The 27,397-nt window shown below is 47.5% G+C and overlaps 2 protein-coding genes across 4 annotated transcripts in view; both read left to right on the top strand.

Annotated features, from left to right (window-relative positions):
• The first annotated feature begins 1,844 nt into the window (after nt 1-1,844).
• Nucleotides 1,845-10,308, top strand: pdik1l (PDLIM1 interacting kinase 1 like). Of its 3 annotated transcripts, none has more exons than XM_037474883.2 (3): nt 1,845-1,943; nt 4,063-4,358; nt 6,906-10,308. In XM_037474883.2, exons 2-3 carry the CDS (start codon nt 4,074-4,076, stop codon nt 7,644-7,646), a joined length of 1,026 nt encoding a protein of 341 aa, XP_037330780.1. In that variant the 5' UTR covers nt 1,845-1,943; nt 4,063-4,073; the 3' UTR covers nt 7,647-10,308. The 3 variants fall into 3 exon arrangements, with proteins under 3 accessions (XP_037330780.1, XP_037330779.1, XP_037330781.1); XM_037474882.2 differs by having other exon boundaries at nt 1,845-2,046; XM_037474884.2 differs by lacking the exon at nt 1,845-1,943 and adding an exon at nt 2,328-2,575.
• An 11,129-nt stretch (nt 10,309-21,437) lies between these two features.
• Nucleotides 21,438-27,397, top strand: part of foxo6b (forkhead box O6 b) — a 31,759-nt gene continuing 25,799 nt past the window's right edge. Inside the window, exon 1 of the mRNA XM_037474900.2 lies at nt 21,438-22,891. Within this exon, the coding sequence (XP_037330797.2) occupies nt 22,400-22,891 (492 nt within the window). The 5' untranslated portion in view covers nt 21,438-22,399. The remainder of the gene's footprint in view (nt 22,892-27,397) is intronic.

Below are 27,397 nucleotides of genomic sequence, written 5' to 3'. Positions count from 1 at the left end.
GTTCTAATCCACCACGTCCACAACACTCTGGTTCAGCCCGAGTCCTGGTGCTGCGTTGCTCTCTTGTTGTTTGTGTTGCTTCTTATGTGCGACCCGAGACGGAACGCGTCTTGTCAAAAATCTATACAAGTCTACCTCAGGTGTGATTTTGGACAGCTTGAGAAAAGCACGTCCAAAAAAAACTGTTTTGTATGTATTGTAAATCTTTTGTGTATTAAGTGGTCCATACCGGTATTTATTACTTTGTCTTTTCAAAATCCTCTTTCTAGTGTATTGTGTGCTACCTCAAAGTACATTTGTGTCTGGTATCTTTGTGCCTGTTGTTGCGGTGCTTTTCTCAAGGACCTCTTAGCCTCCTTTCTGGAAATTATGGAGAGACATAAGAGAACAGATAAATACACAAATAAGATGGTCACTCGCAATCTTTGAACAAACAGCCATATCTTTACCTACCGGAGCAGACACAGCCTCAATTTCTGTCTCTCGGGGAACCCTGAGCTTTGGATTGTTTGGATTGTTTGTATTTCATTTGGATCATCCCTCCATCACGCTCACGTTTTTTCAGCCTTCAATTGAAATATATTGTGCTGCAATACAAAGGTAATAAAAGATCTAACAGAACATCTGTGTTTTATCTACGAGTTTAATGTCTATCTGGGCTTCGTGATAATGGCTCAAACTTTTGTGAGAAATGCATTTCATGTTCACATTTTAAGTATCTTTTGAGGCAGTAGGAATGAAGGCAATTGTTCAACAAGATAATTGAACATCACCCTCAGTCTAAATCAGTTTAATTGGGATTCTTGCATTGACATAATGCTATTTTTATGATGCTTGTGGCTGGTATTTGTCAATAGTTTAAAACATATAATTGAATTACAGTAAAACAACTGTAGATGCACTAAACCAAGAATCATTCCAACTGTTTGAAGAGCTGTATCTATAAAGGCTTTCTATCCTTGGTCTAAATGAACATCCGGGAATACAGATATTTTAATTATCTAAAGATAAAAATTAAACTCATCAGCCTCAAGTTACTCAGTAACAGTAGAAATGTAAAGAAAGAACATCTTTGTCAGTGTGTCAAATCATTTTTTCAGTGAGGATGCTTAGATGCCTGCATAGAATTGTGCAGGTGTTTGTGACAGTTGGGTTTGAAGGGAAGGGCAAAGGGCCTCCACATGCTACTAATTGGTTGCCTATTATGCGGGGAACTTCATAAAACAACCAGAATTCAGCTGGGATTGGGCCGGAAACTGTCATTATTTCCCTTCAGAATAAAGTATGTAATTGTCCTTGTGTGAAAAAAAGAACTGATCTATTAAATTGATACATTATAAATGTGTAACTGTAATATATAATATAATATGCCTTGGAAATTTGGTATGTATTGCATTTTATTATGTTCAGTCTAATGACTTTTAGTGTCATTTCAATACCTGAAGCTATTATGTTGAAAACATGATACATTTGTTATTTTTGCAAAACTCAACACTTATTTATGAAAACACACACAAAAGTACAAAGCCGTGAAGGTGATTGGTTACTATGCCACTAATATGAATATTAAAAATAAGTTTCTGGTATCATCTAAATTTGAATAAAACATTGTTTATTCTTTTAAACTTATTTTGCCTAGACCAACAGGAGATCTCTACATCTGTACATGTTTTGTGGCCCGTACATTTCTCGGTACTGTAATTTTGCAGATCATGAAAAATATGTACGGGAATGTGTCTTCAAATTCTGCACCGCACCACAGAACGCTTCACTGCTCCCTCGCAACGAAAAAAAAGAAAAAAGTCTTATTTTGAAACGCGCTGCCGGAAGTCGCTTCACTGTGGGCAACCTGACCGCGCGAGCTGAGAACGTGTGCGGCGGTAATGGCTGCCAGTGGAGAGAGAGGAAGACAACAAATGAACCCCAGAGGAAAGGATTTAAAGGTGAGTCCGAAAGGATGACAACTCGCGGCACAACCACCGCAGCCTCTCCCGCGTTTGGACCATTGTCTCCCCCGCTGTTACTACTCGTCCGCTCGGCTCGCAGGTGTGTTTGGAGGAGATTTGGAGGAAGATTTAATGACACACACACAAGCACGCACGCACGCACGCACACACACACGCACGCACACACACACAAACACACACGTGCACGTAAGAGCAAACATGCATGACCCGACCGTTGGTTCACGTTTAGGAGCCTGGCGGGGGGGTTGGCTCCATTTAAACGGCTGCACCCCGGCGCGCGCCCGCGTCTCTCGGCTGTGCTCGTGACCGCTGGACTCTTTGTTAGCGGCTGTTAACGTCGTTAGCTAACGTCATTAGCTAGCGTCGTTAGCTAGCGTCATTAGCTAGCCTCAGCTAACCACGTCGTTAGCCGTGGGTGGTCCGGCCACATAGCGGTTGGCCCGTTGGCCAATGAGCCGCGCGGATGTGCAATTAGCCCCCCGCTGGAGAGACGGGTTTTCACTTCCGATGTTTCTCACCGCACAAAGCCACACACTACGATCGAATTTAATAAACATCAAAGTTAAGATGTTGCTCCACTGGATAGTCACGTGCATGGGGGTGTTGGGGTGAGTTTGAACTCTCTGAATGTCAGGTTAACGATAGTTCGGAGTTGTAACTTTACTTTGCGTGAACAGATGTTTCGTTTATGGAAAGTAGTAACGTTGGTCTAATAGTTTTGATAATGTCACTTAAGAGGTTGTCTGAATGAATGAATTCAGCCAAGCAGATGGATTTAAATTATGAATTATGCAACGATTATTATTAATGCTAATAATATTATTAATGCTAATAGAGTTACGCTTCATCCGTCCAACGAGGCCATTAATCAGTTACTCAGGAACTACATTGACAACCATTAAGGCCATAATCTAATTTGACATTCTGTGTCTCTTGCTTACTGGACGTGACTCTGTGCTGCTGTTCGTTTGTATTCTAAAAATCTTTGGGTTTTGTGGTCTACTGGGACTAATTAATTATTTGATTATTCATTTTAATAATATCTGTTATGTAACGATGTTTCCTAGTGCCCAATCTCATCTCAGTTGCACCTGCTGCAAACATGACCTCAATATAAGCAGGAAAATAAAGGGAGCGTCAGGCCAACATGTATACCAATATAATATATCCTCAATATAAGAAAGTCCAATTAAACAATATACACACTTTGGGCTCCTACAAGTGTATCAGGATTATCTTACTAAACAAGGATGAGTAAACTCTGGGGGAAGAATCACATGTTGGCGTGACAATGCTATAACACATAACTGTCTTTAAAAGGTAACGCAATAAGCAGCTGTGACTTTAACCCAGCGGTACATCGTTGTTGCTCTAAAATGAGGTGTGGTTGGACAAGCAGTCCTGTAAATGTGCTGATAACGTCTGTGGGTCGTAGTTTCCCTCATTAAGTTGTCTTTTTATTAAAGAGATTCCCCACAGCCGCTGCTCTCATACGATGTGCTCTGCTATCGTATTGGCTCACAATAACAGACGCAACAAGGGATAGTGTCTGGGTTTATTTGGGAGTTGAGAGTATATTATTGTTTATGCTTCAGGAAGCAACGGCACATGTCAATTATGTATCAGACTACCAGCCGCCTCCTTTCCCCCGACATGCCAATCAAGTTGGGGTTGAGGCAGTCACACCCATATGAAACCCTCAGTGGAGTATTTAGGTGTACTGAGGAGTTTGGAAACAAGGCTGTTGAGGTTATCTCATTTTACCTGGTTAAATAAAGGTCAAATAAAATGAATAAATATTAAGAGAAATGGACTTTTTTTTTTTAAGGAACAGTGTCAGGTTTACTGGTCCACAAGAGGGAGCAAAATTAAAATAAATTTGGCTTTCAATGGTGTTTTGGAAAGTCTTGCCTTGGTCAAGAAAGCCAAATATACTAATAAATAAATATAAATAAATATTCATATTTTTACTTTATTTGAAAAAAATATTAAAGCACACAACCAAAGCAATCCTTGGCATTCTTGTGTGATTGTTGGAAGTCTTTTGAAAAATCAAGTGTAGCCTTCCCCCCCCCCCCCGGCCCTTTGTCCCCAGCGAGGACTAGGATGGTAAGCAGCCAGCCGAAGTACGAGCTGATCCAGGAGGTGGGTCGCGGCAGCTACGGCGTGGTCTATGAGGCGGTGGTGAAGCGCACGGGGGCCCGCGTGGCGGTGAAGAAGATCCGCTGCCACTCTCCGGAGAATGTGGAGCTGGCCCTGCGGGAGTTCTGGGCCCTCAGCAGCATCCAAAGCCAGCACCCGAACGTCATCCACCTGGAGGAGTGCATCCTGCAGCGGGACCAGCTGGCCCAGAGGATGAGCCACGGCTCCAGCTCCCCGCTCTACCTGGAGGTGAGGAGACAGAATTCACTTGACTTTACCCCTTTTTGGTACTGCAGTGACGTTGAATGGTAAAGATGGTACACTTTTTTTTTTTTTTGTCAGCAGATAGGTGTTGAAAAGGTTGGATGAAGGGTGGGTGGCGGCCTCATAAAACATCATGGCTGCCACAACCCTACCCTACTAATAGCATAGCAGCCGATTGACTTTCAAGTTCCGTTCAAAGTTCATCAAGGACGTAGCTTAAATAAATAATGCAAAAGTTTTAATGGACATTACTACAGTTTCAGGCAAATCATTAGCCGTGGACATTTTTTTCTTCTTTTCAACCGTGGTCCTGCAGGTTTGCATTAGTTTTCGATGGGCACAAAGTAGCGCTTGCAGAGCAGTCTGTGCTTTCTAATAATAAGGAGGAATAACCAGACTGTCGAGTGCGGGACCGTTACCGGCAGTAGAAATGCAGGTCTGGAGACCAGATAAGTGTCGGACAAAACATCTCGCCTACAGCTGCCCACGTCGCTGACACATGCTCCGGGAAAATACTGAGCCGTTTATGAGCATTAGCACACGATACATCAGAGGCAACAGTAACTGTGGTTCTAGTCCATCATGATTAGTGAAAATGAGTTGGTCATTAGCTCGGCCGGCGGCCCAAACAACCATAAACCTCAATCTTTTTTTTTTTTTTAATCGGCTGCGTCAGATCAGTCATGTTATCTTATTATCTGCCTCACACAGTTGCCCTTTACCTCAGACGTTCGTTGCTTACACGCCTACCAGCAGCACATTGTGTTAATAACGGTGTCCTGGGTCTTTGTTGGCAAGCAACAAACATTCCTGTCCACGAGTCGCAGACATGCTGGCGGATCTCAGCCGGGAGAGGAATCCAGCTCAATAGACTTAATGCTAGCACGCTTCCGGGTAATGCGCTGGAAGGCTGTTAGGGAACCACGGAGTGTATCACGTTAGTGGCCGAGGCGTTTTTAGCCTATTTGTCCCGCCGCTGTTGACATGTTGCTGTGTTGAGTAATTCTTCTGCGAGGACAAAATATCAGCAGCCCGAACACCCGAAACAAAGGGGAATAATCAATAACCGCGTGCGTGCGAAGCAGAAGTGGAAGTTGGTAGTAGTTGGGGTTTGTGTTGTCTCTGCCCCCCCCCCCCTCCCCCCCACAGGCACACAGACGAGTCGCCTCCCTGCCGCGTGCTTGTTGTGTGTCGGGCCCTGATTACAGGCTCTCAGACCGCGCGCTCTGTTTTTCTGCAGCGCTGGCATTGGACACATTCCCACAATCCCCTTTTCATTCCAGCCCCCCTTTTTTTATTATTATTATTGTTTTTTATTGCTCTGTAATGTTCCAGTACGTGCTCTTACAGAAAGAACAAATGGTGATCGGGCGGAATTATCCGACCGCGCCGACAGCGAGCCGATCCGCGTCCTTTCTTTCTGCGGCTCGTGACCCGTCGGAACAATTTAGTTTTCCGGCAGGTATTCCACTGGGAGCCGTCAATTACAGCATTCAGAGCATTTGTGTTGTGCCTGTGAATGACACGGCATCCGAAAACTCAGTGTGTGGTTTTAGCCGGCCTCAACTGACACTGGGTTTTTTTTTTTTTAGCTCACGCGGAGCAAACACTTCTTCCTCCTTTCAATCCACTTCTTGTTTGACTCTTTAATATGTCGACTACCTTCATTGCCTTCGTACCAGGCGTGTGAGCAAACATATTTTGACATGCGGGGTAATGCAGATGTACAGATGTAGCTGAAGTGCAGTCTGCGTTATTCTGTTGCCGAGCTGCGGCTTTTCAGTGTCGTAACACAAAACGCCATCAATCAACATTCCAGGAACACATTTCCCACTTCATCTTGATTTGATGGGAGATGGATGAACCCTCACTGGTTGGTGGTCTGCCGTCAGAAAGGGAGATGAAATGAACTCCCTCCCTCCAGCAGGTACAAAAGATGAGAGGCCTCTCGCGCTGCTTTCGGATTAAAAAGATTGGCCCGTGAATGATGGTGGGAAACATCTGTTGTGAATACAAAGCTTGTTAAACGATGACCAACATTTTCTCCCCCTGTACCCCGCTGAGCTGTTTCACACTGTATCAATAATCATGTCAGCTGGACGCAATCTCGGTGAAAAAAATCGATTCTTTTTTTTTTTTTTTTTTTTTGGAGCTTTGTCTGTTGTGATTTGATCTAATGCTCAGCTTTCTTATTCCTTCCACTTGGTACAGATGTCACACGGATTTCTTCAAATAGCGAGCCATTTGTTTTTATGTCAAATCTTTTGCAGGAAAGTTGCAGTAAAGGTTTATTCACTTTGATGAATTCTAAGTCCAGCATGGTGTACAGTAAGTTTTGCCTTTGGAGATGTTTTTAAGTTGATTAAACTCAGAGGGTCTCGTTCAGCCCGAGCTTCAGCAAAGTAAGAGGCAACGCGAAACAAAGATAATTCAGCGTCAAGCGTGTAGCGGCGGGCCGTCCCATCACCAGGGGTCACCTGTTGACTCTGTCCCTTTTGTTTACCCCCCCCCCCCCCCCCCCCCCCCACGCAGCTGGTGGAGACGTCTCTGAAGGGCGAGATCACATTCGACCCGTGCTGTGCCTGCTACTTGTGGTTCGTCATGGACTTCTGCGACGGGGGCGACATGAACGCCTACCTGCTGTCCCGCAAGCCCAGCCGCAAGACCAACACCAGCTTCATGCTGCAGCTGGGCAGCGCGCTGGCCTTCCTGCACCGCAACCAGATCATCCACCGCGACCTCAAGCCCGACAACATCCTCATCTCGCAGGCCTGCACGCCGGCCGGCTCGTCCGAGCCCACCCTCAAGGTGGCCGACTTCGGCCTGAGCAAGGTCTGCTCCACCTCCGGGCTCAACCCGGAGGAGCCCGCCAGCGTCAACAAGTGCTTCCTGTCCACGGCGTGCGGCACGGACTTCTACATGGCGCCGGAGGTCTGGGAGGGCCACTACACGGCCAAGGCGGACATCTTCGCCCTGGGAGTGATCATCTGGGCCATGGTGGAGCGCATCACCTTCGTGGACGTGGAGACTCAGAAGGAGCTGCTGGGGAGCTACGTGCAGCACGGCACGGAGATCGTCCCCTTAGGGGAGGCCCTGCTGGAGAACCCAAAGATGGAGCTGCTCATCCCGGCCAGGAAGAAGAGCATGAACTGCCACATGAAGCAGTTGATCAGGGAGATGCTGTCGGCCAACCCGCAGGAGCGGCCCGACGCCTTCGAGCTGGAGCTCCGGCTGGTGCGCATCGCCTGCAGAGAGCTGGACTGGGACACGTGATGGCCGACATTAGCTACTGTTTAACCCGGATCACACAACGGGGGTTCGTAGTTCTGTCAAACGCTGCAGGAATCATTAGAATAGTCGTATGTTCGTGTCGTGGCTAAACTTCCCTTCATTCACGGTCCAAGCACACGCAGCCCACTGCCTGCTGGGCCTTTTTATACCGGAGGGGAGAGGTGCTCCAAATTGCAGCTTAGTCCGAGGCTAATCACATCCCAGCTTCCTCCTCCTGCCGACAGAATCACTCGAGTGTGCCGGAGGAGCAAAATGACCCCAAAAGGGTCTTTTATTCAAACTGGGACTGTTTGTCTGCAAATACCACCCGGGACTCGGTGCTAATGATGATCAAATGCAATATGAGACGTAATCCTGTGAACCATTACAGCGCACATTAATCCAAAGGGCCAACATTAACACACAATCCCGTCAATGTGTCTGAAGGCTTTGACGGAACCTGACTTGCAGACTGATTTCAGCCCGGTACGCGACCACCAGCAACAGTGTTTCCCCAAAGGTTTACGGCTTTGGGGCATTTGGCATTAAATGCAGCTCTGCCCTGAATGCTCAGGTAAGAAAAACTGCGACGTGGTGGTATTCGTAGACAAACTTCTTCCAGTAGGGTTTGGGGTGCTTGTCTCAGGCCTGAAAACCTTTATCCGCACAGGCTGCTTTGTTGGTTTTCGTGGGTGGGGGGGAACATTTTTATCAGTTAGCGACCAGCCAGCTGGGGGCTTGTGGTCACATTCGCCCTCTTTCTGCCCGTCCCAGACCTGGAGATAAAGTTGCCTGGTCCCAGACCAGTGTAGCAGAATGTATAGCGATCTGGACTTTAGTTATGTAGAGCCGGCTCTACTTGTTTTCTTTCACCGCTGACTCTCGCTACATCCTACCGCCAGGGTTATTGTTCCCTCTCTAAAGTTACTGTCGCCTTGCCGGTTAAACTTAATATTTTGGTACGGCACGAACGACTTAACAGCAGTCGGGAGGTTGACTCCTCCAAATTCCATCTTCTGAATCTTTATTCTAATGACAAATATAACTCAATATTTAGTTCGTCGAAGGTTTTCTAACTAACGTTTACACTGTGAGTTTGACCTTTTTATTGCTCCTTGTAACAGCAGCACTTCCCGTTGTTGGCTTAGCCGATGGCCGTAATGTCCCAGGCTGTGGAAAAAGTAACCAAAGTTGTAATAGACCAGAAATTACAGAGCAGACTACACTAAAGCGAGCAGATTGGCTTAAGCTCAGAAGACTTTGTGGATGACTCCCCAACAAATCCCTATGTTGCTTAAACATAAATTGAATTATCTAAAAGGTTGAGCTGCAGTGACATTAATATTCACCTCGGAGTTAATTTAGACCTGAATAAGTAATAAAACTGAGGGATTCAGTGACTCACTGAAAGGACTCTTTATTCAGTTTACCTGCTGCATCTTCTGCAGGAGCTGACTGCGCCGCTGTTTGTTTACCAGGAGAAAACAATGTCAGCCAACGGTCTACTTATGCATGCGGCGTCTCTCACCTTCAGGGAGAGAAGACACAATCCTCCATGAGCCAGAGGATCTGTTCGTTTTTATTAGTGGGGAGGGGGGGGGGACATAATACTGTTGTGTTGAACTTGATCTCCTCTCAATGTGTCACTGCTCCTGGTTCCCTTTGGCTCTGGATCTTACAGTAATCCCGTTCTTCATGCTTCCGACAGGCTAATTCTAAGCCTATTAAGTTGTTGCAGCACTTGGCAGAGGATCATTCTCGGGACCCCCTTTGCCTTTCAGGTCAAATGGAATTTTAGCACTTAAAGCAAATTTTTACAGGAACATGTAACAATAAACGGTCCTGGCTTCTTTGCTGTCAACATTGCGCAGGAAAATTCTATTTTTCCCACCTTTTGCCAATATTTACCTGCTAGATGACCTTCAACTCTCTGTCCTGATGCAATTTGAGATTTGCCTTTTTCTATGCTGCTTTCCCTCAACAATGTGCTAGTTGTGCTTTTGGTGTTCACGGCGGTCCAGCTCGGTCCCAGAGTAGTGTCCCACACATCCGGAGCGCGGGATCATGGGCCCGGTCATCGCTGGCCACGTTTCTTCCTTCGCTTCCACTTTGAGACGTTTGCCAAACAGATGCTTGGCTCTGGGGTAGGAAGACATTTCAATCTGAATGAAATTCCTTTTTGCACATGTGTAAATACTGTACAGGGTAAAGGATGTTGATGTACATTTGACTGAGTGTGTGTGTGCTCTGTTTTAAAGAGCCGGACTTGTTTTGTAAATTGCTGTGATTCTTCCGCTTTCGATTCATTCATTCATCACAATTGTGTTTTTGTGCTTTAAGTATAACTTAATTTCTGCTTCTTTTCGTTCGCGAAAGAAGATTTTAGGGGTCCGATTTTCAGCATTCCTCCTGTAATTGATGTTAGGGTCATCTCAATGAAAGGATATCAAACACGATCTTCTCTCACCATTGATGAGTCCTGCATAAAACCACAAGAATGCTGCAAGCTTCTCATGCTCTTTTCTATCAACAGTCTTTGCCCTCATGTCATTGTTACCTCTTTTTGAAGAGAATAAATGAAGTTTATCAGGAAGCGCTGTGAATACCTGTCACTGTTGGAATTGATTTTTAATAAAATTGAATCAAATCATAATGGAATTTCTTGTGGAAATGCAGCATGCAAATGGATTTTTGAAATTGTCCATTTCCTCCGCAGCTCATGTTCCGATGGCTCTGCCTCACAGGTAATGGCTTTTAATTCACTTCACCTGATGACCTGATCGTTAAAGACGCCGCCAGCTAAATTAACCGTGTTCTCCCGGTGCTTCCAGCACGACCGCCGTTTTATCTACTGGAATATATTTATATCCTGGGGAGCCGAGCTAAGTCACCGAATGTTCATTTTATCCCCCCTCCCCCCACCCCCCAAAAAAAAAGAATTACCTTCCGCCTCTTGGTCTTAAAATGGAGTGCACCTTTTTAGTATGCAATAACATGGAAGAAAAAAATATCCAGTTCATTACCCGTGAGACCAACTAGTTACTCGTGGCTGCTGCTTTTCCTTGGGGGGGGGGGGGGGTCATTCCTCAAGTGAACTGCAGACACAGCTGGACAACCTCTGTGTGACCGACATCAGATGCACGTCTTGACCTGTGGACGCATGTCTGGGTGGCGATGGACGAGTACCCAGAACGAGGAGGGCGCTTCGATGCTTGGGTCCGCGACCCCGTCACTCTTCCTGCACAGAACCCCCTTGACCTTGATTTTGGGCTGCATATAAAGAAGGTCCTGTGTCTTCTTTACTTAAGGTGCTTTCCTTTTATGAACTAAGGCCTCCCCAGGTCTGCCTACTTGTAGTCTTCAAGTTGGCAGCAGCAACAACAGGGCACGAAGAATGAAAACGGCTTCAGCACTTATAACATGAATTAATCTCTTTAGTTTTCCCAATAATGGCCCACTTTCTAAATACAAGCTTGTGGGTTTGGCCTGTGTGAGTGAATTATTTCACTGGAGGTAATTAGGATTTTTCTATGAAACTTGACTGCAACTTATTGCATCACAAGACCAGGCTTCACCAGGGAAGGACACGTCCAGCCAGACAGCCGGGACTCGGTAGCCGACCCTGATGTCCTGCGGAGACGCCTTCTGTTCATCTGTTTTGCACAAAACAATTCATTTTCTAAAACATCCAAGCTTTTGTTCAACTCTTTGTTACTTTGGCGTTATAACATCAGCATGCAGTTACTCTGCATAAAATCAAGCTTCCTGCAGAGATGTAGCGGCTTAAGCTACATAAGCGTGGCATAAACAAGGTAGTTTAAAAAAAATGTCTTTGAAGCATGTGTTTAATTAAAGAAGCTGTACGTTAAGGTGACATCACAACTTCAGTTTGCATGGCTTTGTCATTCACGTCTTGCCACATGAAGTTGTTCTCAATTTGTAAAACCAGGGCAGGGGAAGCTCCTCCAGGACTCGATGAAGGGAGCCAGGCTGCAGGGGGGGGGGAGGCTCAATTATCTCCTGTTCATCAAACACCTCACTGACCTCCGCCGTGAACCCGACCTCAGCGGGGCGGGCCGCGTGTGCCCAGGGGCGTTCTGCGCATCGCCCTTCGGCATGCTTAATTCATGCCGTTTCACGAAATCCTCATCAAATATCAATGAACACCTTAGAAAAGCACTCTGTGGGATCTCCAGAGCTCCACCAGGTGTGTCAGGTGTAGCCTTTTGACTGAATGAAAACAAACCCTCTGGTCTCGACAGTGTACGTCAGAGGCGTTCTCGCTCGTATGGTCTTATTTTACTGCTTTGTGCAGCTAAGCTTCACGTTTCCACCAAACAGAACCTGCCCCGTTCGTGCTGCGCATTTGGTTCCGTTAGCTCTGTTAGCTTCGTTAGGTGCATTGGCCCGTGCAACGTTAGCACCGTTAGCCGAGCTTGGTTAAGTTGTGTCATGGTCAGAGATGAACACACACGTGGTGAATATTCAAGGGTATAATTGTCAAAACTGAACTGTAATGTTTTTTTCGGAAGCTTTTGGACACCACGGGGGAAACAGATATGAAGCTGAACCCATTCGTGAAATCCCGCTCTTCTCTCTTTCGTTCTGTCCCTCCAGTTCCCGCCCCCCTCCTGTGTCTGCTGCTCGTCAGCGTTTGCCCCGCCCTGATTGTTTTCGCCTGTCCGTCACCTGTCCCTCGTTAGCACCGTCCCTTCATGGTGTATCCTCTGTTTCAGGTAGTGGGTCAGCCATTAGTTTTGCGCGGTTTCTTTTGTTTTCTTGGACCCTCACTTTGGCAAAAAAAACCCTTTTTTCCCCCCCATTTGTTGCAGATGAATTGTTTTACTTTAAATTGTCTTGGTTGAATTGTGCCAACATTGAGTCCTCTTTCTACTGGCACCGGTTTCCCTAATACAACCATGTTGGCATATATTTTACTGGCACGTCCTCCACTTGCCTTTTCTCAATCTCTCTCAATTGTCCCGTCATAATAAAGGAAGAATGAATGAAAGGGCCTCAGTGTGTCTTTTTTTTTTTTTTTTTTCCTGGGACGAATACGCCTGAAACCACACGAGCCCCAGCAGGTTAAACTCCACCATGTTGTTCGGGGCGTCTACGTTCTCAGGGATAAACCCCAGAGCCAAAGCAGCGTCTCACCAGGGGAGCTGGAGGCCGGCATGAAGAGCTGAAAGGCCTGCTGGGATTGCCCGACGAGCCAGATAGACGTCTTTGTTTGCTGCTGTTGGTGCTCAGCGGGGCCTTTTTTTTTTTTTAAAGAAAAAAAGCCTGGACTGAAAGAAAGCCAAACCTCCTGAATGCGAGCAGACTTCAAACTCCAGACGCATTTTGGAAAAAGGAAAAAAATTGTATCTGGGGATCCGGCAACGCGGAAGATTGACAGCTGTGGAGGAATTAATAATTCATAGATTTGTGCACGATATATATTCGCTTTTGGACGCAGGGAAGTAGTTCCAGAGAGCGCAGAATCCAACAGACGTCCAACCAACGAGAGAAAAACAGTTGGCTTTGACGGGCCCAAGTGTGAAGTGAGGTGAATGAGTTGCTGTGATTACTCTGCAGTAATGTGTGAGTAACGTGCGAGCCAGTGGACGTCCAGAGGAGCTCCCCAGCCATGAAGGCGGCCACTCATCAATCCACTTCCCAGTGGTGTGATTTTCTCTCGGTCCCCGTTGGCCGAGGCCTGCTGCACCTTGTGGGCTAAAGGAGGCTAAGAAGTTTGGGGAGTGTAACACTCGGGGTAATTTATGCCAGTGAACGTGGCAGCGTTCATATTTGACCTTTTCTTATATTGCTGGTATCATAGACATACGGAATTGTATCGGCTTTGATATTCATTGATATTCAGCCTTCTCCTGGAGCGTGCGTGCTGTTACTGTGATGATTAAGCGAAGGGGAAAAATATATATGGCTTAATGCTTATTAAACCTGACATTTGACGCTTTGAATGATTTCTTACCACAGTGCATTTTATGGATTTGCAGCCGTAGACACTCCACTGGCTGCTATGGATCAGCTTCGACTGCACGGAACGGGCAACTTTTTTTGGCAGGATAATATCTTCCCCTGACCACCTTCTGTATGAATTATTCTTTGTGTGAATAATATTTGGTCAGTAGCTTTATTCAGTGATGAAAATAGGAATAAAATGTCACCAGCCAGAAAAGGAGCAGCAGACACACCTGTAATAGATTGCGACAAGGCTACGAACTGTGGGTGAGGATTGACTTCAAAGCAGCTCAATGAAGAAACCCGTATTTGTGACAGTAAAATCAATGTTCTTTTTTTTTTTTTTTTCTTCCTCTCCTTCTCTATTTTTATACCAGAATGCGGCTTTCTAAGCGAGCGCCATTGTCAGGTATTTATGAAACACTCGCAGTGAGAGCTGGCTTTAATTGATATGACTGTTATTAGAATTCCTCTGTGCTTGATATTTGTATAATAAACTATAATCCATACCTCTCACTTTGGCTGTGTGTGAAATGATGTGCAGGAGGATTAGCGGGTCCCTGGAGAAATCTCCCACTGAGCTTACTTCACTTTCATGTAGTCACTTTTGTCTGCGTGCCGCTAACGGTCCTGTCTCCGTTTTAAAAAAAATGAATAATTTTTAAAAAAGAGCCCTTGAGAGTGCTAATTAAGTGATTCTTTTTTTCCAAAGTGATTCTGATAGCATGTCTCTAGCACATGCTAAATGTGTCGTTTTGATGAAAATATTCTCTGAAGATTTTGAGCACCTCTCCGTTCATTCTTTTTGAATCGAGTCGTGATTGGTGACAGCTTGTCTTTTCAAACGCGCCGTGCTTTCTTATTCGGTGCTTTAATTTTTTTTATCTGCACTGTTATCACTGCGCTGTGCTCTCTTGGCAGCCATTAACAATGGTCCCCGCCACACAATGAAGTGTCCCTGGGCCCGTGCTGCAGAACAAGACCCCAGACACCCTTCAAGCTGAAAAGGCACGCCGGCTTAAAACGAGTGTTTTTTTTCCACCAGAGGGCAACATGCATGCGGAAAATCCACAAACACCCCTAATGCCTCATATATATACTGTATATATACTCCACACTCCCGCAGTTGTAAATCCCAACAACGTCCCCGGATTCAACGCCGCCATTGACGGTCTCTCGCGGATTTAGAAATGCAGCATTTTTTTTTTTAAAAACACTCATTTTTCAAATAGTGTGTTTATTGGTAAAACTTGAAAAGGAAAGCCTTGCTTCACTTCTGATATTCCAGTGCAGAAATGCAATAAACTGTCCACCGTGTGTTTTTTCTTTTTCTAATCTTTTTGTGTGCGTTAGATGCAACACCAGGCACAAGGCACACGTTACACAGCTTCCACCTTTAGGTGTCTCTCAAGCTCTGTGCAGGCCCTGTTCTCTCCCCAGCACAGATAAATGGCACCTCGTTAATCAAATCTGCATGAGTGCGCTCAGGTTGCCATGGCAATAATTATCAGAGCTGCCTAATTAACTTTCTCAATTGCTTAATGATATACGACCCTCTGAACTCCCTTGTTTTTTTTCTCTCTCCCTCTCTCTCTAATCCAAGTTGTTGTGTTTTCTTTTTTTTTTTTTTTTATTCCTCCATTTTCGTTCCCCAGTGTTAGCCCGTGACGGCCAAGATAATAGAAATTATAGAGAAATTAAATTCAGCACCACATAATTTCCTCTCCGCCCGGCCCAGTCTATTCTCGAGCTGAGACAAATGAGGGGAGGGGGGGGGTTTGGAGAGTGGGGGGGGGGGGGGGGGGGGTGCTGGCTGTCACACTTGCACACATGCGGCTCCGGCACATGTTGCTGGATGCCGACGCATGTCGCCCCAAAGTGTGCGGCTCGGCGTTCTCTGCCTGCTGCGGTGACCTCGGGGGTTGACGGCTGACTGAAGGTTCGGGGGCAGCGGGTCCCGTCGTCCCTGATCAGCCAGGCGAAGCACCCCGAGACGCGGCGAGACAGGGGGACTCGTACCTGGTGACACCGCGCGTCCCGGCCTCCCCGCTCCGTCTACTGCCGCTCTTTACGGGCCTCCCTGTCATCCCGCCGCCCCCCCCCCTCCCACAGACCAATATCTTCAAAAAAGTTTAGAAAGCAGTTGCTTTGCTTACCGGACAGGAGCCGGGAAATGAAGTTTCTTGACCTCATTGTACTCCAGTTTTCTTCTAAATCAAGCCACGATTTGCATCCCGTCATCTGACAAAATGCCAGTGTAAGTTTCTTTCTCGGGTCCGGTGTGCCGTAGGTGGGTCGAATACCAAAATGGAGACTCAACCCGGAGTCAATGATGACACACACAACATCCGCACTTTAAACCCAAAATACGCTCTTGTTCTCTAAGCCTGACCTGGTAGTTTTGCTGCCTCGGGGCGAAAGGGATCCTTCGTGTTGCTGGGCATTGAGAGGAAAACACAAGGGAAAAAAAAAAAAATAACAACAGTCCCTTTTCGTAAAGTGTCACATGAATCATTGTATGAGGACATGTCGAGAAGCCTCTTTGAACGTCGGCTTTCATGCCTACGTATGAAAATTTAAATTTTGACGACCACAATTACATAAAAACTGGGCAACGAAGATCAGGCCCCAACCGTTTTCGTTTTCTCGACTTCCACTTTCCACGGTCACGGAGGAGCCTCAGCCCGACGTGGCGCTTTTGCGTTTGAGGAGGTTAAAGATCTCCCCCCCCCCCCTCCCCGGGGCGTCACCGTCACCGCCGAGGCCATGTTGTAGGTCCCGAAGAAAAAAAAATGCCTGGGAGTCCTGGGATCAGTGCTGGGTTAGCAGACCGCAGGGCCTGGAAGAGTTGATGTGATTAACTCGCTGCAACCACCATCAGGAGGGTTTTTTTTTCTTTATGGGGACTGGGTCGAATCAAAGCTTTGGCAAAAACCAAAGAAATCCTCACGGCGCGGTTACCACCAATGTCTGCCACATGTCTGGCACCGCCCGCCGACGCGGTGTGATGCCGTTCCCCGGTTTATTTTGAATTTTGCTCAGAGGAAACCTACCTACCCGATGCCTTAATTGTACTGGGGGAAGTGGCAGGGGAAAGATTATCTTGGTAACACCCCGGCGCTGCATCGCCGCGTATTTCTCCTCTTGTGAGTGGATTTCATGGTTGAGAGTGCAATTTGAAACAGGATTAAATGCAGGTGTCGGGAAGCGTTAGCTAAACCTCTTCATGCCAGGTACGCTTGAGAGGAGTCTGTCGCCGCGTCCGCTCGAACCCTTTCACCACTGAGCGGCAGCTTGAGGGGATACTTTAAATATTATATTACTGTATTTGTAGTCGTCAAAGGGATGTGACACAGTGTTTTGGTTTCTACCTCAACGCGTACTTCCAACATGGGAGCAAAATGCAGCCCTTTGTTTTTTTTTTTTCTTTTTAAGTGCCTCGGTGACATTGGTCGGGTCTCGTGGTTGTGCCCCCCCCCCCCCCGCAGAGAGGGCACATTCCTGGGACGCCCACTGGCAAGCGCCCGGGGGGGGCGAGATGCCCGACCCTGCGCTCCCACAGCTTCCGCACGCAGCAGTGAGTCCCCGCTAGAAAACCACACGTTCTTCCGCCTTGTGTAACCCGGGGGGGGGGTTGGTTGTAAAGGCGAGGGAGGGCTGCAGGGGAGGGATTACGGCCTGATGGAGAGAGAGAGAGAGGAAAAAAAAGTGAGGTTTTTTAAGGTCAAACATTGAAAACAAAGTCGAGTAGTGTCACAGATTAGCCCGAAGCTAGTGTGCAGCGGAACCCAAAGATTCCCAACCGGGGGGGGGGGGGGGGGGGCAAAGTGGACAAAAACAACGCAGGTTCTAATTTTAAAAACCCGGGGACTTAGTCATCCGTTCTTCTTCTTTGGTGGTGGAACACGTGCTAACAAACGAGCTCGAGCTGCTGCAGTCTTCGAAAAATTAAAAAAGCAGCATGTTTTAGCCGCATTAGAGCGTGCAGCTAGTAAGACTTAAAGCGAAAGGTCTCGCCCACAGCCACAGACCTCCGAAAACGTACCTCCAAACCTCGCCGTTCCTCACGGCATCTTTTTAGTTCATCGTTATGGTTTTATGGCCTTTGACTTTTTTTTTTTTTTAACTGGCGTGTTCTAGCGTTCTCATTAACCTCATTTCAAGCACCTGTTATTTAGCCAAAATTCCTAAAACCAAACCCCGCGCCACAGTATCTGTGCTGTAGTGTAAACCGCAGGCGGACCAAGTTGGAGACTTATGTTGGAGAACATAGTTGAGCAGCTAATGAGCCAGGTGTTTTTCTCAGCAGTTTGTGGAGACCAACATAAAACAGCTAAAAGACGAGTGAGCCGGAATGTCCAGAAAACAACTCAAACTGTGTGTTGTTGTGAAGCAACAGGGGCGATCAGAGAACACAATAGTCAAGAGTGCAACAGCAAGACCCGAGACCGCGTTCTGGCACCTTGAGGGAGCTGCGAGGCCTTGACAGATGCTGCGTTTCCCCTAGTGAAGACATCCATAGGCCATGGTTACAAATTCAGCTTCTTGAGTCGAAAAAACACAGGGTGCCAACCTCTCTTCCCCTTTTGTTTTGCCCTCATTATGAGCAGAGAAGAGCACATTCCAACTTTCCCAATCGGAGGCGGTGGCAGCAGTCAGTGTTACTCAACAACCGAGAGCCTCAGGGTTTCCCAAGGCAGGGAGTGGCGTTCCCCTCCGACAGTAAACACATCAATAATCCTGCAGGTTGCCTGACTCACTGGATATGGCATGAAAATGAAGGAGGAACACCCGTGGAGGAGAGGCAATTAGTCTTCACGGGTCCCCCGGAATAGCTGAGGCTAAACCCTGAGCCCAGTTTGTGTTCGTCATGAAAAAATGAATAAAAAAAATCAATCAGTTTCTCTGGAATGAGTGAACTTCTCTCATTGGAAACCGATGAGAGCAGGTTTCACAAATTCGGACCCTTGACCACGCTGCTTCAACATGCACGTCAATGTCACCCATGTGTGGGTCCGGTGCCCGGAAGGGTCCCGGGATGCGCTTTGAGGCCAACGTGCAACGTAGAAACCGGACAGCGTGCACGCTGCGCTTCACAACCGGTCTCGACGTGCACGGATCACGAAAACCAGCCCCTTGGCCCCGTTTCTTGCCACTTGACAACACCTCCGTCTGTTTAGTGCTGGTAAGGTGTTGTGCCGTTCTTCAGAGGGTTTTCGTTTTTTTTAAATTTAAAACAGCCGCCTGCAGCTGAAAAAAAAAGGTTACAAGAGAGGTGACACCAAAACATTCAGCTAAGATATGACGAAACCCTCTGTCAGACCAGAGGGGTAAACACAAAGTGAGGGGATAGTTCTCTGTGGAGTGACCCCCCCCCCCCTCCGACATTACACGACTAAATAAAGCATTTTGTTTGACTTTTACCCGCGTCGTGGGTATACTGAGCTACGCTGGAGCTACAGAACCACTGGACTCAAGCCGACGTGAGGTTCAACGCCGAGGATTATTCGCCAAATGATTCCACGTCCCGGAGAGAGAGGTTATTTCCCTTCCACTACATGGGTGGACTTGGAGATCAATGGGCAAGAGGCAGCTCATACGCAGAAATATGCGTAATATCAACATTTGATGGAGGAACGCGAATCTCAGAGAAGATCCAGCCAAGTAACGGCCGTGAAATGAAAGCGTTGCATGTCTATTATTGCTCACTGCTTACATGTTGCACAAATGGCCCCAGAGTCTTTGACACCCCCCCCCCTCGACCCCCCCCCGCCTGTATAAAAACATGTAATTCTCTGTCTGCCTCGTGTCCAACAGCGTGACTCATGTTCCTCCGTGTTTACGCTGCGGCGGCACATCACCTAGCCCCGTGATGACGAGGACTTTGCTGCAAGCCACAGCCCGAACACGCCACATCCGCCCCGCTGGCACGGCCTCGGTGTTTTCATTCCGTATGATGGGAGTCACACCACATTCCTGTTACAACTTCTCTGCGGCGCATATAAATCCCCTCTCAAAAAACCGCACGGCCATGTGTTTTTAATTTTCGGTCTGTTTGTTCCCATTTACAGCATCTCTCTCTCTCTCTCTCTCTCTCTCTCTCCACTTTTTCTCCCTGGCACTCTCTCTCCCACACACACACACACACACACACACACACACACACACACACACACACACACACACAGACACACTGAACGGCCCGGCTCTCTTCATGTTGATAGGCCCATTTAGTCCTCATGAAAGCATTCCATTTAGGTGCATTTGAGGTTATGGTTGTCACTGACAACCGGCTGTCAAAGAGTGGCAGCCTCTATCAGCGTAGAGGGGGGGGGGGGTTTCCAGAGGAGCTTTCAACACACAGAGCAGCTATTGATGGAGCCCACTTTATGGACTCGGACCCCACCAAAGGCAGTGGCGTGTGACAAAAGACAGCGAGGGGAGTCGGTAGTTTGCTTGTCTGACCCCATAAACGGGAAAAAGAATCCCACGGGATAATTAATCCCATTTGGTTTTATTTCGTTCGATGCATGTTGACAAAAGTTAGGGGGTTTCACCAGCTTAAGGAAATATGAATCAGAGGGGAAAAAACAAACAAAAAAAAGAGAGTAAATGATATGTAAATGGAAATAGAATGTTAACAATGTTATGGTGGAAAATGTGAACGCAGGGAGTTGTCTTAGGAAGGAAGTGTGGGGGGGGGGGGGGGGGGGGGGGGGGGTTGTCGCTGCCATTTCAATAGCAGGACTTTCTCAGGCGCCCAGGAACCCTCAAACCTCGCATTTTGATTGGAGGAACAACGTTCTAAGTGAAGCTCCTGCATGGAAACAAAAAGGTCCGTTCATCCCACGCAGGATGTTGTGTGTTCATGTCTCGTACGATTAACATTTGATTTTTTAGTGAACGGAATATTTCCATGATTTTAACCATGTTTTAGTTTCCCAACCCTAGATCCACTCACTAACTAACCCATTCTCTTGTTTATACGAATATACTGCTGGCTAAATACGCTGGTTTTTTGGTCCTTTTTCAGGACATTCAAAATAAAGATTTCACCAGTGGTACGAAAAAATGTATCCTTTTAAGTCCAAAAGAAGGCTTTGAAACTAGATTTTCACTTCAAAAGATTAATAAATAAACTCAACTGATGGAATCAAATACATCACAGAAATAAAATCAGAATAATAAAACAATTGCTGCTGGTAAAGGTACGTTTGAATATGACCTCAGTATCGTTAAAATTGGGGCAATAACTCATCTAGATCTGGGGGAAATTATGAATAACTTATAACTATTTGCAATTGTACACAGTGTCTCACTTGTGGATTACATTAGCAAATATTGACCATACGTCATTATGAATTATAAATAGAACAATCCAAGGTTTTATCCCATGCAGCTGTCGGATGCCTCATTAATACAAAGTACATAAAACACCATGTGCAACCTTCAATGAGGGCATACGAACCAAAAGTGGAGTTTCATATTGAAAGGTTTCTTCAGAAAAAGAGGCATTCACCATTTAAAAGAGAATCTGCACCCTTGATCTTACAATGAGCATTAAATTGAACATTACTATTACTACTACTACTTATAACTAATACTAATAATTGGAATAAAACTCATGGCAAAGGTCACTGAAGAAATAATTAGGGTTAAAACAGGATACATGTGATTGAATTTGCACGTATATAAATGACTACCCTAGGAAATGTATTGTTGGGAATTGCCTCCCCCACCACTCACGCAAACAAACGCGCACACGCACACGCGCACACGCGCAGCCTCCTCCTCCTCCTTCTCCTCCTCCTCTGGAGACCTGTTCTGGAGGGAGTGACTTGATCGAGGCGGTCGTCCAATTATATGGAAGCAGCACTTATTCCACTTTATTCCAGGCTACAGTTAAGTGGCTTTGAAACCTTCAGAGACACACAGGCGTGTAGTATGAAGGCAGCGGGAGCAATAGGCAGGGAGACGGTGCCCATGTGACATGTCAACGGGAAGCCAAAGACAAAAGGTGGAAATATCTACTACGGCAAAGTGAGGCGGCGCGCGGCGGAGGAGACGCGGAGGAGACGCGGAGGAGACGCGGAGGAGACGCGGAGGATGCTCCAAATCAAATCCACGAGGGGCTCCTTTTTTCCCGTTTGGAAATTCACGGCTTCATATGAATGATTCATGAGAGACCGTTTTTTTCTGTTTCTAAAGGGAGTAATTGCGCTCGCAGTGAGCTTCAGTCGATACAACCTGCAGAAAGACGGTAGTTAGTGGAGCTGGGATCACATCCCGGAGACAAATGTAAAGTCAGTGCATTTGGAGGAGTTTGAGACGCGGTCCTTTTTTGTCTTCTTTTTTTTCTTTTTTCTGCGGGGCACTGGACCTCATCTGTCAAAGGGATCAACTGTTGCTGCAGCCGGAGCGATCACAGAGACATTCTCCAAGTGGTGTCTGGCTTTCACAATGGATGTTTGACCGCATGCAGCCACGCAGCCGGCGTTGTGTGATTAACATGGAAGAGAGACTGATTCTGTTGCTGATGCCTCGGATACACCTTCATCTGTCCTGATGTGATGCCACATTGTTGCACTGAGGAGAATGATAATACCCCACACCGCTGCCGGCGTTTTCATACTGGTTGATCATCAGTGTGTGTGAAACGATACACGTTTACTATTCTTTCTTCGCACAGGGACCAGTTTGGACATTTCCACTCACCGGTTCATTTGTTATTTACAGGCTTTTTTTGTTGTTGTTGTTTGTTTGTTTTCGTGACCTTGCCCGAGATTATCATGCTGATGATGATGAAGAACAGCGGCATGGATGCGCATCAGGTTGATATCGATTCGGAATTCGAGCCCCACAGTCGTTCGCGGTCGTGCACTTGGCCGCTGCCGTGTCCGGAGGATTTCCCCGCGGGAGAAGAGTCGAGCCGGGCTCTGGCGTCGGTCAAAGTGGAGCAGTACAACGCGCCGGCGTGCCGCGCCGAGAGAAAAGGCGGCGCGCCGGCGGAGATCAAGCACCCGGCCGGCGCCCCGGCCCCGGTGGTGGCCGCTCCCGCCTGCATGTCCGGGGCTGCGCTCGACGCGGCCGGCCAGCTGCGCAAAGCCAAGTCCTCCCGACGGAACGCGTGGGGGAACCTGTCGTACGCAGACCTCATTACCCGCGCCATCGAGAGCACCCCGGAGAAGAGACTCACGCTGTCCCAAATTTATGACTGGATGGTTCGCTTTGTTCCTTATTTCAAGGATAAAGGCGACAGCAACAGTTCAGCCGGATGGAAGGTAGGCCACATGAGAGCTTCCCCCCCCCCTCCCTCCCTCCCTCTCACCCTGACACATGAAGAAGCGGCACTGTATTTAGTATTTAGTCCGTGTCTGCAACATAACTCCTATCCTGCCTTTTTGAAAGCCACATAATTGACCCCTGGTTCCCGCAATTTATGTCAGCGGCGTGTCCCCGTGTCACTCCGCACTACAGTGTGGGAAGGGGCGGGGAGCACGCGCATGGGTTCACTGGGTTTATCGTATTACGAGATTGCAACCTTTGCATATAGGAGAAGCCACACGGAACCACCCCCACCCCCCCCCCCTTCATGGTTCTCTTTGGATAGGCAATTATTACGCACAGTGACGCACTGTGGAGTGTCTGGTCTCGAGCCCATATTCCTCCGCGTTACTGGGTCACGCGGGGGGCAGAGCGTGACTCCGTTCCGATTTGCCGCTCTTGAGTCACCCATGCCGCCAGTTGGGTGCCCGGGTTAAACCGTTTGGAGTCCCCCCCCCCTCCCCTCCCCTCCCCTCCGCTCCGCTCCCCCCCCCCCCCCCTCCTCCATTCCCAAGCCCCCTGCGATCTAGTGCGCGCACGTTGTATTACGCACAGGCTGTGCTAAACCGTGGCACAAGCCGAGGGGTTTAAAAGGACAATAACAAGAGATGATGACATGGGGTGTCACAGCAAACAGATGTAACTACAGATCATCCCTTAAATTCAAATTAATAGGAGGTTAATCTAATAGATTGGTTGCTGTAATCTACTTAAGAATACCACCCATCATTTTGGGGGGGATTAATGGCCTTTTGTTTCCATAGGTCCTGTGGCTTCCACTCAATCCTTTAGATTTGACCACGTTTTTGTTGTTATTTCAAAGCTCACTGAATGACTTCTAGACCAGATCTGATGTTTCAAATGACATTTCAGTAAATTCTAAATAGTAGATGTGACCCTCCAAAAGACAACACACCCACCCAGACTGCAACTTGGAGTTAAATGACACATTTTAAATCAAATTCTTTTTAGACGCAAAAAAAGTATTTGAAAACCTGCTCACACCTCTAGTTTGCCTTTCAGTCCGGAGGCCAACCGTGATGACATCACCGTGACGTCTCCCTCCAGAGCCACAGAAGTAATCACTGAATTGTTTTTCCCGGGGTGAACAGCGCTGCGTTGTGTTTTAACCCCCCCCCCCCCCCCCCCCACCCCTAAGAGCGGTGGTTTGCTGTGCACATTGTTTTTCTGAACCAGCCGGACAAATTAAGGAGTACAGGGGATGGAAAAATTGCAAGTTGCAGTGAGTGGGATTAACGGGCCTTTCACACCATCTGCGTTGTTTGTTTGACACCGAGTTGATCCAAAATCCCCGTCTCCTGTCATGGGATCAAACCCGTACAGCGTTTTTGTGATGAAGTGAAATTGTCTCCTTTCTGTTGGTCCTTCCCTTGGCCCCCGTCACCCCATTTGGCTCCATGCCGCTTGCCTCCAAATTGAGCAGCATTAAGACGCAGATTAATCTCAATAAAATCACCATTTGATTGAAGCCGAAGCGGCAACAAACCCCTGTCCAATCTTTATGGTGTGTGTGTGTTTTTTTTTTTTTTTTTTTAAATTGGATTTAAAGCTGAGCTTAATTCCGCGGGCCTTGTTCGTGCTGCCCAGGGATTCCAAGCTTGATACCTGCTCCCCGGTCCAGGCTCGGCGTGGACGTTTTGATTGGCTGTTCTGGCGCGGAATCTGATTGGTGGAGAGAGGCTCCGAGTGAAAAACAACTTGATTCAATCATAATAACACTCCTCAACAATAACAAAAAGAGAGAGAGAGAGAGAGAGAGAGAGAGAGACCCACATGCACTCACATGTTGGACTGTGACAGTTGGCAGCGATTTTAATGAGATTAGGAGCACGGAGGTGTAGAATCACTCGCCAACACACACACACACACACACACACACACACACACACACACACACACACACACATACACAACACACATTGTTGTCTGCGATTGAACACTATTGATGCGAGTTAGGAAGGGTGGAGGTGGGGGGGGGGGGGGTGTATATGGATGGATGGACGGTTGGATGGGACGAGTGAGAAGGAAATAAGATCCAGTCAGAGTCTTGCTATTAAAAGCACTCTTTTAAGAGCTGTTGCGTAATCCTGTCTGAGAGCTGCTGCTCAATTCAGCCGCTGGGCCCTTTGTCTTCATCTGGGCCAACTGACTCTTAATACCGCACACACACACACACACACACACACACACACACACACACACATACTGTACACACACATACTGTACACACACGGTTGAGGTGTCGATCACAGTCGAGCGTTGAGGCCATCGGGGTAGATGAGATTTCGTTCACACACTCACTCACTCCTTGTGTCCGGTGGCAGTGTATGGATTCTCTTTGTTGTCACACACACACACACACACACACACACACACGCGCGCACGGTGTTGCTTAACCATCCAGCAGCAGGGTCACCACGGTGATGACTATGTATGGATTTCTCTTGACTGCGGTGCAGTAATTGTGGTCAAGTGTTGGGGCCATGTTTGTTATCGCATCCGAGGTGGGAGGCTGTGTTTGGTCGTGTGAAGTGAGTTCAGTTCTGTAGGTGGTCACGGTGCTGCTGGTGGCGGCGGCGGTGGTACTCGCTCACACACACACACGCACACATCCGCATTGTTATGTTCATTTCACAAGTGGCTGTGCGTGGGAATGGATGTGCTGAGCTGTGGCCTGTCTGCAGGCTGCACTGTGCACGCATTCCACAGCAGACGGGCAGGTAGGAGTTCACGGCTTCTACCTGTTGGCTCCACAAAAGAGGAACATCGCGGGTTTGTTAGTGTTGTAACCAGACTGTGACATAATGAGCACACGCTAAATTATACTGTCGGAAAAAAAAACAACACACTTATTTCTGTTCGTTTTTTGGTCTTTAAAGAGCAACTTTACACCCTTTATGAATCCCTGTCATTTACAAAGTGTCCGTGATGCAATGTGACTATAACAACAATAACATATTGTGTTGACTTAATCTTAACCTTATAATAATACGGTCCTTTTTACAGTCTTTGTTTTGGTCCGTCAATCCATCACGGCTGCAAACATTGACGAGCATTACTCTCGGTATCGCAGATTGTCTCGGGGAAGTGCTCGTTTAGATGTAATTGCTCATGAATGCCCCCTGTGGGAGGCGTTAGGATCAATCTGAGGCTTCACATCCACTGAGGCGTCTTGTCAAAATATAATAATAATATTCCCTGCATAGGCAGAAAGTAGCGGACATGCCACGGAGTCCTTCCTCCAGGTAACGCAAGAGCTTGGTTGGAAGAATTCTGAGGATCCTTAATGTTATGTAGAGAAACTTAAGAAAACTCCAGTACCACGTAGACAATTTACTGAAACCCAACCGATAAGTGATGCAGGATCATAGATTCTAAAAAGGAAACTTAAAGACTTTTTCATAAGGTCTATAGGATATCTATGCAGGGGGAAGACTGTTTCCATTTTATTTCTAAAATACCGCCTTAATATCGGTCAAGTTGCCTTCAGGTTGGTGTGTACCTTCTAAATCCCTCTGACCTATTCACCCCTAATAGTGCCTCTTTAAATTTCAATTATTGCCGCCATCACCCCGATCTGCCGAGGCGGGGAAGGAGAAGAGGGCGCACCACGTAGAGAGCGCGGGAGAAGAAGAGAGGAGGCGAGGAGGCATTCTGAAGAACGAGGTGTTATTTGTCCTGCCAATGAAACCCTTTTTTTTTTTTCTTCTCGAATTGGCTTCAGAATTGAGTGGGAGCCTGAGAGAGAGAGAGAGAGAGAGAGCGAGAGAGAGAGAGAGAGAGAGCACATTGATAGCGGGCCTCATTGCCCGTGATGCTCCGGCGCCCAGCACGAGACGGAGGGGAATCGGTTGGAGACGGTGCAAACGGGCGGGCGGGCGGGTGGGTGGGGGGGGGGGGGCTCGGAGGGCTCCCCGTGCCAGCCTGGCCCTGGCGCCGGCTCAACACGGAGCCCTCTGCACAGTTATTGTTATTGTCACAAAGGCGTAGCAGAAGGAGAGGCGGCTCTCGGTTTCGGCGGCGGGCCGAGAAGAGACACACTTTGATCCGATCAGCTGCGTTTTGTGTCAGTTGATGGCGAGCAACAAAACCAAACCCCCCCCCCCACACCCTCCAAAAAAAGGCGTTTTGAACAGGACGCGGGCGGTTATCACTTCAATCTGGAGAAGGGCTGGGACGTAAACAAGGGATGCACCAGCAGCGGAGGCGCGGTGGGGGGGGTGTTTCACTGCTTTGAATGAGTCACAGTGGGTCGGGAATAGAACACAATATTCTCGCCCCCTCGGCCCCACTTCAAATCGGCAGGGCAGCGAAGCATGTGGAAGACGGGGAAATTCCAAGCGAGAGGAGGCCCGAGACACTCCAGAGTCGGTCAGGAAGGCGGGTCCCCGGGATCGGTGCCCGGGGCCCCAGCACACAACCACCCCCCCCCCCCCCCGCCT

Source organism: Pungitius pungitius, chromosome 17 (assembly GCF_949316345.1).
Source record: "Pungitius pungitius chromosome 17, fPunPun2.1, whole genome shotgun sequence".
NCBI lineage: Eukaryota > Metazoa > Chordata > Actinopteri > Perciformes > Gasterosteidae > Pungitius > Pungitius pungitius.
Note: the sequence above shows the minus strand (reverse complement) of the source record. Positions and strands in the feature narration are given on the sequence as shown.

Coding starts and splice junctions, on each gene's coding strand:
- pdik1l (XM_037474883.2), top strand. CDS start 4,074: ATGGTAAGCAGCCAGCCGAAGTACGAGCTGATCCAGGAGGTGGGTCGC. Junction 4,359..6,905: donor GCTCCCCGCTCTACCTGGAG/GTGAGGAGACAG, acceptor CCCCCCACGCAG/CTGGTGGAGACGTCTCTGAA.